The sequence below is a fragment of the Gopherus evgoodei genome, chromosome 3 (assembly GCF_007399415.2).
Source record: "Gopherus evgoodei ecotype Sinaloan lineage chromosome 3, rGopEvg1_v1.p, whole genome shotgun sequence".
NCBI lineage: Eukaryota > Metazoa > Chordata > Testudines > Testudinidae > Gopherus > Gopherus evgoodei.
In genome coordinates this window covers 203,632,969-203,651,108 of record NC_044324.1, presented here as the reverse complement: position 1 = coordinate 203,651,108, position 18,140 = coordinate 203,632,969, and the positions used below count along the sequence as shown (strand labels likewise).

The window sequence follows — 18,140 nt, the reverse complement described above, 5'->3', positions numbered from 1 at the left end:
CTAAGCCTGTTTCAGAACAAGATTTACAAGAATCAGATTCAATAGCATAAGACATCCCTACCATTTCAGTATCTTGGCAGATATCCTTAATGGTTGAATTTTTATTTTTATATTACGGATTGATTTTTTGGGCCTCCATGGGAGGCAGTCTGTAAAGCTTGGGCAGTGCCTGGCTACGTGCTAAATACCATAAAGCTATTGCCTATAGATGCGGAGCATCAGCGTGACAGATGTAGAAAAGAATGTGTGCTAAACCAGAAAAAAAAATTGAAGTTCACAAAATAATGTATATCTACACCATTAGGAAAGCAGAAACAATACTAGGACTTACATACACTTCTAACCAGAATGTAGCTCCAGTGACTAAAGTAAACATGTTTACATACATTCAGAAAAATGGTATCACGGGACTTTTTTTTGTATTTTTCAGAACAATTTTTTTCGTCTCAAGACAATGGATTATAACAAGAATTTAAAAAAAACAAGGACTGCTGTTGGAAGAGTGTTCAAAATGAAAAGTAGTAGATCAGTCAGAAGTAGCAAATATTTAAACTAAAGGCAATTAAAAAAGACAAGCCATGATTTTGTCGACAGTGGCTTGTCAGCAGGCGATCTTGGAAAAGCTATACAGTAATGGAAGTATCCTACAGCATCTGCAGGTCAAAATGCAGACAAAAAATTAATAACTGGAAAAATCTCCAATTCGGTGGCAGTAACTCCATATTTTATGTGGGACAGCAACTGCAGTTTCAAAGTTAATTGCTTGTGTAAACCACTAAACAAGTGCATATTATCTTTACCTGAAAAGGCACTGTAGTTACCGGTTAAGGGTCAATCTGATCGAATGTTTAATGACACGAATGTTATTTGTTGGAACAGGAGAAGATGAATCTGGTAGTTCTTTACTGGCAAGTCTCTACAATAGAAAAATGGAGAAGGGGAAAATATTTTTAAATATGCATAATGTAAAACAGAAGTTGGGTAGAAAGTGAAACTGTTTCAGCTATAAACAAGACCTACAGATTAAATTTCATGACCTACCACACCAAACCAAGAGGTTTAGAATATGCTATTCCCCCCACCATAGTGATTATCTGCCAATTCTCTACTAGAAGTTACACACTTGCAGGTGAAGTGTCTGCTTCTCACTGTGATGGCATTTATTCACTACAATAGTGTAGGGAAAGGACATTCCCCCATCCTGCACAGTCTTCCCTCAAGAGTTCAACTGAATTAGGCAAACCAGCATCAAGCGTCATGTTAGGGTTGCCAGGTGTCCAGTCAAAAAGGGACCCTGGCTGCTCTGAGGCTGGCAGGCTCCCTACCTGGCTCGGTGTGGCTTCCCAGAAGTGGTGACATGTCCCTTGGCTCCTAAGTGGAAGGACGGCCGGGGGGGCTTCACGTGTTGCCCCTGCTCCTGCCCCAAGTGCCGGCTCAGCAGCTCCCATTGGCCAGGAACAGTGGTCAATGGGAGCTGCAGGGGCAGTGCTTATGGGCAGAGGCAGTGTGGCTGCCTGAGGTAAGCGCCACCCTGAGCTCACACCACTCACCCCCTCCTACACCCCTGCCCCAGCCTTGAGACCCCTTCTGCATCCATACTCCCTCCCAGAGCCCATATCTCACACCTCAATCCCTTGCCCCAGCCCTGAGCCTCCTCCTGCACCCTTATTCCCTCCTGGAGCCAACACCTCCTCCTGTTCCCCAGCTGCCTCGGCTCCAGATCAGAACCCCCTCCCACACTCTGAACCCCTGGCCCCAGCCTGGAACCCCCTTTGCACCCTGAGCCCCTAATTTCTGGCCCCACCCCAGACACCTACCGCAGCCCAGTGAAAATGAGCAAGTGAGGGTGAGTGATAGAGGGAGAAGAGATGGAGTGAGTGGAGGCAGAGCCTTGGAGATAGGGCAGGGCAGGGATGTGGCAAAGGTGTTCAGTTTTGAGTGATTAGAAAGTTGGCAATCCTATAGGAGAGTCCAAACTGTTGGCTGAGTTTAAAGAGTGGTGTAAAAGTCTTTAATATTAAATTTCAGACTGCATATCTTGATTGGCCTAGCTTTAGATCAAGACTGCATGAAAAAAAGTAGGCTTCAGAATCTGAAGTGTATTGCTATAATTTACTGATGTTTTTGAGCATATCCAGTTTTTGACATTCAAGTCCTGCATGGTTGATATGAAGGTTGATTAACAGCTCAGAGCACTCAGTAAAAAATGTGATTGAGGCAGAGTATAGATTCTAGTGACATTAAAGGTATGTCTACACTACCTAATGGATCAGCAGGCAGCGATCAATCCAGCGAGGGTCGATTTATCATGTCTAGTCTAGACACGATAATCGACCCCGAGCACTCTCCTGTCGACTCCTGTACTCCACTGCCGCAAGAGGTGCAGGCAGAGTTGACAGGGGAGTGGCAGCAGTCGACTCACTGCAGTGAAGACACTGCCGTGAATAGGTATAAGTATGACAACTTAGATCCATCTCCCCTCCCCCAGTGTAGACCAGAGGTAAGAAGGCAGTTTGGAAAGAAAGGGGCTTTGTCTAGTTTTTTGAAGGAGTTGTGAAGTTTGAATGCCTGAGATGGTAGGAGACAGATGCTTGTGCATGCAAATGAAGTGTTTTCAATCTTTGGCTGGATGCCTAAACCTTTTAAAGTAAGTATGGCAGTTTGGGGCTTCTGTCTGAGAGCTGCTAAAGCAGCTCTCCAAAATACCACTGCATAGTGTTTAAGTGAGAATCTCAGTTACCCTATGTTGCCACAAGAGTTAAAGAATTATAGTAAATCAACAGAAAAGTACTTGACACTGTCAGATAGCTTGTGTGTGTAAACAAATATTACCTTAATGTATGCAGGAAATATTCACTAGTTTATGTTCACTGATAAAGCAAAAGACTCAGACAGTACCTGTGATCTTGATGTGTCAATAGTTGGAATAGGCATGGATTCCCCTCCTCTACAGCTATCCTAAAAACCCAAAAGTATATAAGAATGGCGTACTGAATGCATTGCAATTAAGTTCCTTTATATGGAAAGCACAAATATCAGCTAACAAACAAATGTTAGCTGGAACCAGAAATATAGATACAGCAGGCAAGAAAGTATTTATGAAACTTTAGAAGTCTCATGACATCTATTCTTTATGTGGAAGGCATTTTGGGTTATTTTATTCTTCTGTAAAGGAAGGCCTACGTATGTACCCAAAGAGATGAATCACAGGGTGTGCCCGCTCAACATGATACTTTTTAGCTAGACTTTTGTTACATGAGACATTCAGACCTTTTTCACAGGAAAGGGGAAGTGAGAGAGAGTGTCTTTAAAATTGCTCAAAATTTGAATTTACATAAAACAGATCATTCATTTGACATGGTTATTTTACATATAAATCCAGGCTCTGTGAACTTACCTAAGCAGTGCCTAGCTTCTGCCTATAGGTTGGCTGCCTTTTCTTTAAATGTTTGAAGGAGACAAGATTTAAATTTTGTTTGTTATAGAAGAGTTAGAAGAGCTGAGCAAGTAACTGCTTTTTTGGTTTACTAGCAGTTCTGAAAAAAAAAATTGATTTGGGTCGACCTAAATTCAAAAAAGTTTTTGCCAATGTGAAAAAAACACTTTAGCTCATACAAAATGTTTAATTTGATCCAAAAATATTTAATTTCATGGCACTTTTAAAATAAAGCAGCAAAGGAAAGGATTCTCAAGATAGCCAGAGGTAGTGGTTGTACCTCCCTTATACCTTCTATCCCACTGGTCAGGGCACTCAGCTGGGATGTGGGAGACTGGGGTTCGATTTCCCCTGCTCCCGAATTGAGTTTCCCACATTGCAGGAAAGTGCCCAAACGACCATACCATAGCATGATCTGGGCTGGGTGTCTCAATCGCTCCCACTGAAGCTGTTCCTCTTGGTATACAGAAGTATTTGAATAGTCATTGGGAGAGACAGACTATAGCCATATGATTAGGGTACTCATCTGGAAGGGGAAGACCCAAGTTCAAGTCCCTGCTCCAATGACTAAGAGATTGAGAGACCTGTCCCATAATATTCCATAGCCCAGTGGCATAATGCAACATCATATAAAAAGAAGGCACCACCTCCTCCCATTATTTTGTGAATGGTGCCTAAGCTAAAAACATTGGCTGAAATCATTGGGCAAATTCGTATCAAAAATTCAAATAGTTTAGAGTTGACCAAAACTGAATTTTTCATCCAATAAGCTATTTGTCAAAAAAATTTCACCCAGTTCTAGTTTTAGGTCCAGAAATAATTCAAATGCTCCGAGAGAACTAAACCAGGTTACACTTTGGCTTCCCAGCAAATAATTTCTGGGTGTGATGTGTAGAGAAACAGGAAAATGGATAAAGCTTGATAAGAGCTGTAAGTAATACAAAAAAGTTTGTCTAACCGTGATTAACTGAAATTTATTCTTAGTCATGTCATTAAGTAGAATATCTAAGGACTTTCCCTTAAACTAGTTCATTCAGGATTAAAAAAAATTAAGATGAATGCCTCAAATTATATTTTTTCCCTGCAGATTCTCTCTTTACATCATCTTGGATGTGACAATCTTTGAATGTTGAATCCAGTCCAAGATAGGATACATAGTATCAAGTCATTTATATGGTTAGAGCTCATGGACCAAACTACACTCAGATACAAGTACAGCTTTCATTCAAACAAGAAGGAATTGTGAGAACATATTGAGGCTGAACTTGACCTAGCACAAACAGTCCTTAGTGAAGAAAGCATTGCTGTTTGACTACAAAACGCAAGCAAGAACAAGAGGAGTTGGCCTATTCTGCGGCCCAATAGGAACTTTCAATTAGTTGAGAATTAAGAAGTTTAAATTTTTGGGAATGTATAAACTAATTCAAAAAATTTAGTGTTTTCCAGCTCTTTCTTGCCTTTCCACAAAAATGGAGGTAGAATTAGCAAAAGCTGTTTTTCCCCCCAGGGAAATGGAATTGATAAAAACAACATAGTGCTCTGTCAATGTCAGCTGCTGATAACCTGTCCAGCAGGTTAAGCGTTTGCTCCCAAATGCCACCTGCACTTGATATTATACAAAAAAAACAAAAAACACACTACAGGGAAGATCAATCATAGTAGGAATACATCCTACAGCCATTTTCTCCAGTGTATTACCCTTTTTATAAGTATATCAGAAGACACATACTGTGACTGTCAACTGTGCAACATTGGACAAATGAACTCCATTTCTACCATTTTAACCCATCTTTGTGGTTTAATCATTAACGTTGTGTAGGGAAGATTCTGTAGTTTTCTTGGTCTGCTACCTGTCAGTGCAAATTTTACAGATTAACCAGGACTCACTCCACAGAATTTTCAGCTAATCCGAATAGCTGATGAACCTTCTTAACAATCAGTTTCATCTATAATTTTGCTATACTACCAACACCTATATCTACTAGAAGTGGTGGGAAAGGAATTATTTACTTCAGCCAAAATGCATAATTAATGCTTCTATAACTAATTCTATAATCCATATTTAAGATACTTGATAGCAATTATGGAGTAAACAAGTGTGGCTTTATGCAACTGGACTGCAGAAATGGAATACTTCCTTACATAACTGCTGCTTAGACCAATGAGGTTTTAATTTTTGAAAGATGATCAGCAAAACATTTGGCTTGTATTTTTTGATAATTTGACATAGAAAAAGCCCTTTCGGGCTTCATTCTTTTGTCATAAAAATTGATGTTTTGCTTAGAAGCTTGCCTGAACTAGTTAAATGACAGCATTTCAAAAGTTGGTGACAGCTGAGCAATTGAAAGTGGAGGTTACTTACCTGTAACTGGAAGTTCTTTGAGATATGTAGTCGTTATCATACGTTCAGAGCCAGAGAAAAATAGCGTCTGTTGGTGCCTACATGCAGCCTGGCTCACCTCATTGCCTCCTTCTGAAGTGATACAGGGTTGGGTGGACCAATTGCCTCTTCAGTTCCTTCTCTACAGGTGAATCAGATAAGATCCAAAAGCAGAGAGGAAGGAGGACAGGTAGTGGAATATAGATAGTGACCACACATCTAAAAGAACCTCTAATTACAGCTCAATAACTTCCTTTTCTTTGAGTGATGGTCCCTATTGTATTCCACTGGAGGTGATCGACAAAACAGTACTTAAGTAGGAAAAAGGGTGCAAGGACGTAGACGGTGGGCTGAGAGGAGCACTGTGGTCCTAAAGGAGGCATAAGCAGAAGAGTCCTGCACCAGAGCGAAATGTCTTGCTCATGTGCCTGCTTTACAGGTGTCCAGGAGGGGTACCTTCTGAAGAGATGCCATAGTTGTTGCTTGTGCTCTGGTGGAATGAACTCTTATCCCATCATTGGAGAGAAGATTTGATAGCAACAGAATTGAATGCAGCCAGAGATCCATTTAGAAATTCTCTGGGTGGAGATTTCTGACTTTCTGCTGTAGTGATGAATAGTCTCAGGGATTTCTTGATTGGTTTTGCTCTGTGCAGGTAAAAGGGAGTGGAGTTTTCGTTCCTTTGTGGAAGTGTGTGGTTTTGGGAATAACACAGGTAAGCGAATCAATGTGAAATTCCAAAAAACTATTTTAGGGGTGAATTTGGGGTGTAGACACAAAGAAACCTTATCTTTATGGAATATAGTGTATGGAGAATCTGCCATCATTGCTCCAAGTTTGCCAGTTTTTCTAGCTGAGGTGATGGCTACAAGGAAATTGCCTTCATGGAAAGGAGAGATATGGTGCAAGAAGCTAAAGGTTCAGAAAGGGGACGGGGGCACCTTTGAGTACCAAGAGAACACGTTTTAGGTGCCACTGGAGAGTAGGCTTCTGAATAGCTGGGAAAGTTCTTATTAGGCCTTTCCAGAATCTAATGGTCAGAGGATTTGCCGAGACTGGGTAGCCCTGAGAAGGTGGATGGTATGCCCTGATCATCACCAGGTGGACTCTCAAGGAGTTAATGGACAAACTTGATGTCTTCAAAAGATAGGTTTAGTCCAAGATGAGAGGAATATCTAGTTTCTAGGAGAATGCTTCTTTGATATACCCAAGAAAAGCGCTTCCATTTAGCTAGGTAACATTTTCTAGTAGAGTCCTTTCTATTAGAGAGGTCTTTTACAGCTGTGGAGCATGAACATAATGATGATGCCCATCCAAATACCAAATCCTGATGTGAAGAGGATGTCAATCAGGATGCCTGATCTTGCCATTCCACTGGGTCAGGAGCTCAAAAAATGTTGGAAGGATGATTGGTGGTCAAGATAAAATGTGTAGGAGTTCGGGAAATCAGAACTGTGGAACAGAAGAGGGCAATCAGGATAACCTTCTGGACATCCTGACACCCCAATATTAGGGTGACCAGACAGCAAATGTGAAAAAGCGGGATGGGGTGGGGAGGTAATAGGCACCTATAGAAGAAAATGTCCCAAATATCAGGACTGACCTTATAAAATAGGGACATCTGGTCATCCTACCCAATATTCACCATTGTCATGTAATTAGGACACATTTTGTACAAAGTATATCTTTGAGGTATCATTATAAAAGTCTTGATCTGCTAGACATTAATATCTTGTTGGACTGTGTGTGCTATCGTCACATGTGAAGTTAGGCTATGTATGTGTTACTGAAACTTGTTGTGAGGGTAAACATCCAAAAGCAGCTTTTCAGGTACAACAGTAAAAAGGCCAAACAATGGTAATGGCTTATTGAAGAAATGCACACAAGCACAAGGATTACCCCAGGAACTGTGTACAATAGAAACCTCTGAGAGATAGCACTGTACAATGGGAACTGTTTGACCCATGTCACAGCAAGAGAGCTTTCCAGCAAGTGGAAAGATATAAGAGGAGGACAATGACATCATGAGGGTGCTAGACTCGAGATGTCCAGGTACTGTGAGCTGTGTGATTGTTCATGTGGGCTTCCCATCCCACAGGGATGCATCTGTAGTAATGGTCCTGTCTGGAGAGGAAGGGAGAAAAAAGGAGCCCATGCACAGCTGACAAGGATTTGGAGGTGTTCACCATAGCAGAGAAGACACTGGCCAGAACGGTCATCATGAGGGTCACTGACTGACATTTTGGGAAATACACCAACTGCTGCATTTGAAGGCAATGAAAGTCAAGTCTTGCAAGTGGAGTGCTGTAGTTGCATGAGACAATATGACCTAGTAGAGAGACACATGACTTGACCAGTACTTGAGACTTGTTTGTGATGTAGACTAGGATATCGTTCATAGTCTGGAACCTGTACTCTCTTGCTGTACAATTCAAGGTTGCTTGGATGAAATCCAGAGATCACGTGGGGGGTGAGAACAGCTTTTTCAGTGTTTACACTGACTCCCAGTGAGGAGAGCAGGTGTAGCATCATGGAAGTTAACACACAAGTTTCCCTGCAGGACTTGATAACAATGAGCCAGTCATCAAGGTAGCGGAAGACAATGAGACCAGTGTCTGACATGGGCAGCTACTACAGAAAACATCTTGGTAAAAGACTCTGGGGACAGTCGCTGTTCCAAAGGGGAGTACTCTGTACTGAAAATGGATAGAGCCCACCATGAATCTGAGGAAGCATTTGTGGGTGGAATGAATGTCTACATGGAAGGAAGTGTCTTTCATATTGAGTGCCATAAACCACATGCCCTTTTCTAAAGATGGAATTATTTCTGCCTACATGACCATGCAAAATCCTAGTTTTCAAATGAAGTGGTTGAGATGGGAGAGGTACAGAAGTGGTCTCCAACCAAACTTTTTTGAGTACCAGGAAGTCAGTCAAGTGAAACCCTCTCCCTTGGTATTGAGGCAAGACAAGGTCTATTGCTCCTTGCTGCAACAAGCAGTTCACCTCTTGTTTGAGAATACTCCCAGAGTGGCTTCTAAAGGGAGCGGGCCGGGGTTTTTGAAGGTGGTACGGATGCATACTATCATAGCCTTAGTGGATGACATTCAGCACCCACTTATCTGTTATTGCAGCAGTCCAAATGTTGAAGTAGCATAGAAAGACCCCCAAATGGTATGTGTGTGGGGGGGAGGGGTCAGGAGGTGTGAAGCTTGGTGTTTCGTGGCTCTCAAGCACCCGTCAAAAATAGCACTGAGCCAGGAGCTGATATTGAGATGCCGAACCTGTTGAAGAGGATGTATGAAGCAGGGCTTTTGAACCCTCTGTCTCTTACATGGTTCATAGGGCCTCTGATGGAAAAAAACACAGCTGAGCCATGTGCTTATGTGTGACCGATGTGCAGTGAAACTTCCTCTTAGAAGCAGGTGTGTATATCCCCAGCAAACAAAGGGCAGCCCTGGAGTCCTTCAGGGTACAGAGGGACTCATCTGTTTTCTGATTGAAGAGGTGTGATTCATTGAAGTCTTCAATGTTAATTTGGACTTCTGAATGGCCTTTCAGAAGTGGGATGGACCACCACAGAATTGGGAGTGGGTGAGAAAAGATTCTGTTTCTTTGGCTGGTATGTAATAATGCTTTTCTGCCCTTTTCAGGGTAGGAGTGCAGGTGGCAGAAGAGCACCAAACTGTTCTAAATGGCTCCAGTATGGCTTCATTAGCAGGGGGACCTGGATGCATGGAGGATGTTTAAGAATTTGTGCTGAGAGTCCTGGATCTCCTGGAGAGGAATCAAGCTCTCTAGCAACTCTATGGAGATGATCTTGGAACTTCCTGAAGTCATTGGGGGAAGAGAGGTGGAAGGAGACGTAGAAGTCATCGCTTCATCCAGGGATGAAAATGGCAATCTTACTGGTTCCAGTGGAACCACCTGATCCATAGCATAATGTCCCTCCTCCTCCTATGCCAGATCTGGGGGAAAATTGGAGTGTCCCTTTAGAGGGGAGGCAAGGGGTGACTCCCTGGCAGATCGGCTAGACTCTGCATGGGACTACTGGTCCCAAGGCCCCCAGTAGGAAGGGTCAGTAAGTGGTCATGAGGATCCCGATGGCATGAAGTACCAGCGGCTCCAAGTTAGATGAGGGAGAGGTTGGTCCCAAACTGGTGCAGGTCTCTTGAGTGGTGGTGAACACATGGGTAGGGGAAGAAAAGTTCATGGGATGACTCAGAATCCCCTGAAGAAGAGAAGTCTGATTCAGGTTTCAGTGGTGGTACTGTCAGTGCTGTTGGAGGGGAGATGTGTTCTGTGTATGGGATAGGTGATAAACTCCTTCCCATGGTCAGTTCCCTCAGAGGTGGATCTGACTGGGGCCTCATGGCCTACTCAATGAGGTATTTGTGCCTTTCTTTGGTATGGCTGAGGGACAATTGGCAGATAGCCCACATCATGATGAGGTGCAGTTTCCCAAGGCAGTACAGACTGAGGTGTTCATCGCTGACCAAGAAGGATCATGGGAAGGAAGCATGGCATTTGATGCCTGGAGTCCTGGGCATAACCCTGTACCTAAATGGGTTGGTTGTCCCCAGGAAACTGATCTATAAAACACTAGACTGTTAAAGCTGTTTACAAACTAGGTCATTCTTATTTTGTAGGATGTAGCCAAAGCTGCAGACACTGAAGATTCCAACCTGGACCATGCAGTGGTGAGAAGAAACTGAAGAGGTGATCAATCTGCCCTGCTCTCTATCCCCTCGGACAGAGGCACAGGAGAATCAGAGTGCATGTGCAGACCAACAGAAATTACAATCAAATTCTCCAGCTCCAGATGTATGGGTTAAGCATGCACACCACAGTGGAATACAATAGGGATCATCACTCGAAGTAGAAGAAATTTAGACTCTTTAGTCAAACTTCAGTGACTAATGAACATTTTGGAGAAAGAAAGGCTTTGGTAAATATTTCAATACCACCCCTATAATGAAAGGCACTAACAATATGCCTCTAGGTCATTCAACAAAAAGATCATCATCATTGTTAATTTTGGACTATTTCCATGGTTAAAATAAGTGTAACAATAGGAACTTTGGGCCCTCTTTATAAATCACTAGGCAACAAAGGGCACAAGCCTAGTTTAAAAAAAAACAAAAAAACACAAAAAAACATCTTTTCCAGGTTATTTAAAAATGTTTCAAAGCTTCAGATTAGATGTTGTTCCTATGAGACTGTTTCTCTCTCTTCCTATAGTATCTAGTGGTAGGTGTGGTATAGCAATGGTTTCAAACTTTCCAAGAGCCTATAATCAAAGTTTAGGATTCAGTCACTGGATTGCTGGAATGAAATGGTCATGTCAGATCTGAAAATGCATTCTACATACATGAACTCTGAACATTAAACACTAGGGTAATTCTAGCAGCCAGTATTTTCTTTTTAAAGGACAGTATAAGAAATTGAAGAAGATAGGATTACCTGCAGAGTCTTTTGGAGTTTATCTATACACATCTCTCCAACTCCTCCTCTCTTTGATTCCATATTGAAGTGTGTTTTTACTTTTTCTATATCTTTAAGTCTTTTAGTGCATTCTTCTGAGGAAGGTGAATGAGGTCTTTTAGGTGCAGCATTTTTAGAGTTTATAGTTGAAATTCCATTTAGGAGCTGTTGTCCCTGTGCAGAAGGAGGTGTAATAAGTCGAGGAATCACATTTCGTCCTACTACTGTAGGTATGGTGTATCCAGTTGGAGGTAGGACTGCTTTTGTTGTACCTGCAATCTGGGTCTCTGCACAAAGAAAACAGCCTTTAAAATATAATTACATAGAGTTAAAGGTTACATTTTCCTCACTATGTTTGGATACATACTTGAACCAATAACTGGAATGGACAGTCCTTTAACAGGCACTGATAGCATAGTGACATTCAATGGCTTCTCTCTATTGGTAGCAGCACTGGTTCTCTGAAGTACAGTGTTCCTGTTAAATAAGCATTGTATATGCTCTTACACATTTTAGGTTACAAAGCTAGTCTATCAATTGGTAACAAGTGTACAATCTCCTTGAATTATCCAAGTTTACAAATTACTAACCTTTCTGTTTCTATCAGAGAGTTGTTGTCCAATTTAGAGATCCTCGTTAAAGAAGGGGAGCTATATTGTGTTCCTGCATCTGTGGTTGTGGAACCATCCAAAGAGCTTACATCCACTGAAGCCCTTTTGGATGGAAGTCCACTAAAGTTTCGACCAATGTCTGGTATACTATGCTGAAAACAAAAGGTTACAAGATATCAAGATAAATATATATTTTTAAATTAAAGAGATGCACACATGAAAATGTTATGTGAAGGATCAAAACTTCATCATACCTTCTTTCTTTTCTGGAAGATTTCAGCAGGCAAATAATAATGTAGTTGCTTTTTCTTCACATGAGTTGCTTCAATCTTCATGCCTTCTTTTAGCATATTGATGTTATTTGCCTGCCTATGAACTGTAACATGCAATTACCCAATTTAAAAGCCACAATACATGTAGATTCCAATTCCCTCAACTTAAATTATATTTTTGTAAAATTATGTTTCTGAATGAAGAAGCCAACAGCAGACCTTCATTAAGTGTTTTTACACTGAACATATCATATTGGAATATTGTCAATAATATGTTGAAGCTCATTTAAACTAAAGCTTCAATAACAGAAGGTTACCAGGAGAGAGTTTCTAAATTTCATGCTAGTTGATAAAAATGGGGGAAAACTGTTACATTTCATAACCAACTTGATCCATTTGATATTTGTAGTCTGTCACCATCCTGTAGTCATTTTAAACTTTGTTTAAAAGAACTAATTACAGGTGTCTGTGCTGCTTAAAAAGGTTGCAAACAATGGTGGAAAGTAGGAGGAATGTAGGTTTTTTAAATAATCTTAACTTTAATTCCCTCTGATTCACAGGACTAAAAGTTCAGTTAACTTTAGCCTCTGCAAACAGTGTTGGATTCAGATGTGTAATTTGCAGATCAAATAACTCAGCTGTTTAAATATTTAAATCTAAAAATGCAGACCAAAAAAGCTTGAGGCAGTTTATTTCGTTTTACTAGCATGACTGACCACAAATTGAGCAGACAGGCAAAGCAGAGGTAGACAAAAATAGAACTGATAACGTAAGTTAAAATTAGGCACATCTTTTTTGATAGTGTCCCTTTAAGACAGCATCTTCAGTTTCCATCCCCTATAAACCAAGTACAGTGGTACCATCCTTACTCTTACTGATTCAGAGTTTAATACTGGGCATCACATTTGTGGATATTCAGTCTTAAGGGTTTACTTGTTGGACTTTATATTCTGAATGTGTTTAACTGATGTATAGCAATTTAAGTTTGTTGTTAATAGGCTGCCAAGAGCATGTGGAATACTAGAATTAAAAGATCCTGGGCTTCAATTGATCTTTCACCCTGCTCCACTCAAAACCCCCACATCTAGATCTAAATCAGTGGGTTTATGTACCAATTTAACTATGTACTATTAGTATAAAGGTGTTAATATTGGTAAGTTTATGTATAGCTTATTTACCAATGTAAACCCCTTTTCATAGGTATAACTGCAAATACACTAGTGAGCTGCACCAATTTAGCTATATTGATTTCAAATCAGTAGAAAAGACTTAAGGGCTTACCTAAACACAGGGTTTCTGTATCACCCCTCCCCACTGCCAATCTGATTAGGAAAACCTGTGCCTCAGGGCAGAGTTTGGGTAAGCAAGGAATAAGCTGTATCATATAAAGCAAATTTCTAATGTGGATGCAGTTATACCAATTTAGGTGTTGAACTATACTGGTTATAATTAAAATGGTACAATTTGTTTAGAAAGGCCCAACATTTGCCTAAATGACTTCAGAACTGGTGTCTGGTAACAGAGTTGCACAACAAAACATCCATAATGACATCCATAAATGCATTCATAGAATATCAGGGTTGGAAGTCCAACTCCCTGCTCAAAGCAGGACCAATTCCCAACTAAATCATCCCAGCCAGGGCTTTGTCAAGCCTGGCCTTAAAAACCTCTAAGGAAGGAGATCCCACCACCTCTCTAGGTAACCCATTCCAGTGCTTCACCACTCTGAGTGAAAAAGTTTTTCCCCAATATCCAACCTAAACCTCCACTACTGCAAGTTGAGACCATTACTCCTTGTTCTGTCATCTGCTACCACTGAGAACAGTCTAGATCCATCCTCTTTGGAACCCCCTTTCAGGTAGATGAAGGCAGCTATCAAATCCCCCCTCATACTTCTCTTCTGAAGATTAAATAATCCCAGTTCCCTCAGCCTCTCCTCATAGGTCATGTGCTCTAGCCCCTTAATCATTTTTGTTGTCCTACACTGGACTCCTTCCAATTTTTCTACATCCTTCTTGTAGTGTGGGGCCCAAAACTGGACACAGTACTCCAGATGAAGCCACACCAATGTCGAATAGAGGGGAATGATCACATCCCTCGATCTGCTGGCAATGCCTCTATTTATACAGCCCAAAATGCCGTTAGCCTTCTTGGCAACAAGGACACACTTTTGACTCATATCCAGCTTCTCATCCACTGTAACCCCTAGGTCCTTTTTTGCTCAACTGCTGCCTAGTCACTTGGTCCCTAGTCTGTAGCAGTGCATGGGATTCTTCCATCCTAAGTGCTGGACTCTGCACTTGAACCGCATCAGGTTTCTTTTGGCTCAATTCTCTAATTTGTCTAGGTTCCTCTGTATCCTATCTACCACTCCTCCCAGTTTAGTGTTATCTGCAGACTTGCTTAGGTGCAGTCCATGCCATCCTCCAGATCATTAATGAAGATATTGAACAAAACTGGCCCCAGGACCGACCCTTGGGGCACTCCACTTGAAACGGCTGCCAACCAGACATGGAGCCATTGATCACTACCCGTTGAGCCCGATGATCTACCCAGCTTTCTATCCACCTTAGTCCATTCATCCAGCCCATACTACTTTAACTTGCTGGCCAAATCATTATAACAACTTAAACACAATAAAAAAATACATTGGTTCACTATTAAAGTTTTAAAAGATTAAATAAGACAGTTGACATTCAAATATATACATGCACAAAAGCTTTGCAGTGTAAGTATCAGACAGTCCACTCCTAAGTCTAACAAACTAGCATACTGGGCTTCCACACTAAGATTTTCAAATGCTTACACATTTGTATGCCAGATTTCTTCAAGCTTCTCAACTGCTTTAACTCTCAGTGACTCTTGCCCTAGGAATTTTTAGAAGTTACCATATTATCCAGGTTTCAGAGTAGCAGCCATGTTAGTCTGTATCCGCAAAAAGAACAGGAGTACTTGTGGCACCTTAGAGACCAACAAATTTATTTGAGCATAAGCTTTTGTGGGCTATAGCTCACTTTAACTGATCACTTTCATTAGAGTGTATATGGTAACATCCATTGTTTCATGTTCTCTATGTATATTTTATATACATCTTCCTACTGTATTTTCCACTGCATGCATCCGATGAAGTGGGGGGTAGCCCACAAAAGCTTATGCTCAAATAAATTTGTTAGTTAGTCTGTAAGGTGCCACAAGTACTCTTGTTCTTTTTGCATGTTATCCAAGCACCACTGCCACCTCATTTACAACTGAAGTCTAACAAGCACCTTTTCCATTTCCCATCAGATGCCCATGTGGAATTTAACTTAATTTTTCAGATAGAATCATTGGACTAGATGACCAGTTCCAGTTCTGTCACCTGCACTCAAGGCAATACGTTCACCATAGCTCCAACAACATACTGAGAAACTAAGTCAAAGAGCAATGAGCCAGATTGCTGTCAAATGATCAAACTAAAACACAAACTTTTTCCCCCAATTACAGTAGCCTTGGGAATTACTTGTAACAATATTAAGTAAAATATTATGGGATTAAATGAATGTTGTCCATTCAGATCTACACTTCAGTGGCTCCAACATATCACAAATGAAAGGGAAGAGAAGGGAAGAGTTGATAACCTGATGCTCAAGGTGGCTAATAAAGGTTGTATGTTTGTAACATTAGAATAACTCTGTGCTCAAATCTTGAGAAGAGTATTCTACATTGGTAAAGGCATGAAGTGTCCATGACAATACAATACGTTTTCTGATGTTCAATCTAGTTTTAAGACTCAGATGGGAGTTAGTTCAGAACTATCAATAGTATAAAAATTTTGGGTTTTAAGTTCTTGGTTGCTACTTTTGACAATTCCTATTACAAATTACATACAGCAAGCCTGTTCTGATGGTCTTAAATATGAGTTTCCAAACTTCATGCCCCTTTTTGACTTCCATACATATGATGCCTTCACAGGCATCTATTTCAAATCACTGGCACCAGCTTTGCTGCCTTTGGCCTAGCAAGTGCAGGGTTAACATCACTGAGCCAGCTGTGCCAACTATGCCAGAGAAGAGGTTCACACATCTACTGTGCTGCTTGAGTTTTAGCTCTTCCCTCATTACCCACTGTGCTACATGGATAGAATATGTATTTTAATTGTTTTACAGGTAGCTCTGATGTTATGATTTTTCTACCACTAAGAAAAAAAGAAAATATGATGGATGTAAACAGTGTCATATTTACAAGTCTAGCAGAACTCTTTAGAGTAAGAGACTATAGAGTGCTTCAACTCAGAGTCTTCACCACGTTCCTAATATGGTTTGTGTATCTGACAAATAATGTTCCTTCTCACTTATTGTATGGCTATAGCCATACATGTCCAAGATAGATATCTGTTTTGTGGCCAAAATAGTATACTTCCTATTTTAAAATGAAACCTCCACATGCTCTGCACTGAGAGCTTCACCATAACTACTCTGGAGGAGGCAGAGTTTGAGAAGAGTTTAACTGATTGTCTAGATAGCCAATATAATCTTGTAAGAGAGTCAAATTAAAAACTATACCAAGACTAAAGTGAAATATAAGCTTACCTGTATCTGTGAATGACTGTATGTCATATGTTAAGTCAATGTTAACACTTTCTGCATTTTCCATTTTCCTAAAAGTTATTCCAAGGAACCACATTGATACATAGTTGCTCCTTTAAATAAAATAAAATCAATCAATCACAGATGTGTCTCATTTGTGTGTTAATGTCAGTTCTATTTGGATGTTTCAAATTGACCGTCAGGCAGTGGATTAAATAAAATAATCTCCATCATTTAGCTGTTCATTAATATTAGAGTTTCAGATTTAATCTGTAGTTTAGTACTTACATGTTTTGGTATACTAGTCAGAGGTACAATATTTCACTCATTCTTCAATGTTACGACATGTTTAGATGGCCTTTTCTTGAAGATACACAGCTGTGAAGCAATGTTTGACTAGCTTGAAATACCTCAACATCAGGGCTGGCTCTAGGCACTAGCAAACCAAGCATGTGCTTGGGGCAGCACAATTTCAGAGGTGACATTCTGCTCCCCACCCCTTTATTTTGGCACGCTTCGGCAGTTGCGCTCCCGGAGGTTTTTTTGCGCGCTTGGGGTGGCAAAAAACCTAGAGCTGGCCCTGCTCAACATGCATTCTTGCAAGATATCTAGAATGACTGAAGACTATCAGATTTCAATTTAATTTTAACAGTGACCAAACAACCACATTCTTAAAAAATTTTAAAAAAATGAAACTTACTCTTTGCAATGTTCCTTGTTGACAGGGAAAGACTGAGGATTAACGTGTGCAAGGTTTATAAATTCATTCCTTTCCAAGTTCCCAACAAGTACACGAATTTTAGATTCAACTAGACCAACCCTAATAAAAACATCAAGTGTTAGGTTAGTTTGGTTTTACTGAATCAGGCACAATACAATAGTTTGAGCTACTAGTTAGAGTTTAAAAAGTGTAAGACCAGTACAATCGGCCCAACATGACACATAGCTCAGTGGGATTTAAATACAACCACCCAAGGCTGGATCCCTCAAAATTTATGTTCACTTTAATTAGGACTAGAGGAAGTTCCCTTTAGACAATAAATATTGCTTTACAAGACTGAAAAACTTGTCACAAGTTCATAACCATCATCCTCTAAAGGAGTTAAAATACAGCCCTTACCATTCTAGCCTATGTCATCAGGGGGCTGTAGGATCATGATACTAGGTTGCAAGTTCTAACATTGGTTGGATTGTAGGAAGGCAGGAAAGTCAGTCTGAAACAAACTATACTTGGAAAGGTACCTTAGTTTGTAGCTTGAGATGTCATGGGCGAATTGTGTTTTAAAAACTGCACTTTAGAGCTTTTTAGCTGGAAGAGCAGAGTTCTTGCTAGAGCAAAGTGGAGAAAGTTCTGTTTCTGAAATATTTAGACATTCTGAAATTTGATCTTGT

The 18,140-nt window shown here is 40.6% G+C and overlaps 1 protein-coding gene across 1 annotated transcript in view; it reads right to left on the bottom strand.

Moving 5' to 3' along the window:
* Window positions 1–817: 817 nt before the first annotated feature.
* The window catches only part of PAPOLG (poly(A) polymerase gamma), a 97,007-nt gene continuing 79,684 nt past the window's right edge, over window positions 818–18,140 (bottom strand). Inside the window, exons 15-22 of the mRNA XM_030558373.1 lie at window positions 17,449–17,568; window positions 16,752–16,861; window positions 12,166–12,287; window positions 11,891–12,063; window positions 11,668–11,777; window positions 11,361–11,587; window positions 2,899–2,958; window positions 818–916 (exon numbers count right to left, since the gene is read on the bottom strand). Coding sequence (XP_030414233.1) covers window positions 818–916; window positions 2,899–2,958; window positions 11,361–11,587; window positions 11,668–11,777; window positions 11,891–12,063; window positions 12,166–12,287; window positions 16,752–16,861; window positions 17,449–17,568 — 1,021 coding nt within the window. The remainder of the gene's footprint in view (window positions 917–2,898; window positions 2,959–11,360; window positions 11,588–11,667; window positions 11,778–11,890; window positions 12,064–12,165; window positions 12,288–16,751; window positions 16,862–17,448; window positions 17,569–18,140) is intronic.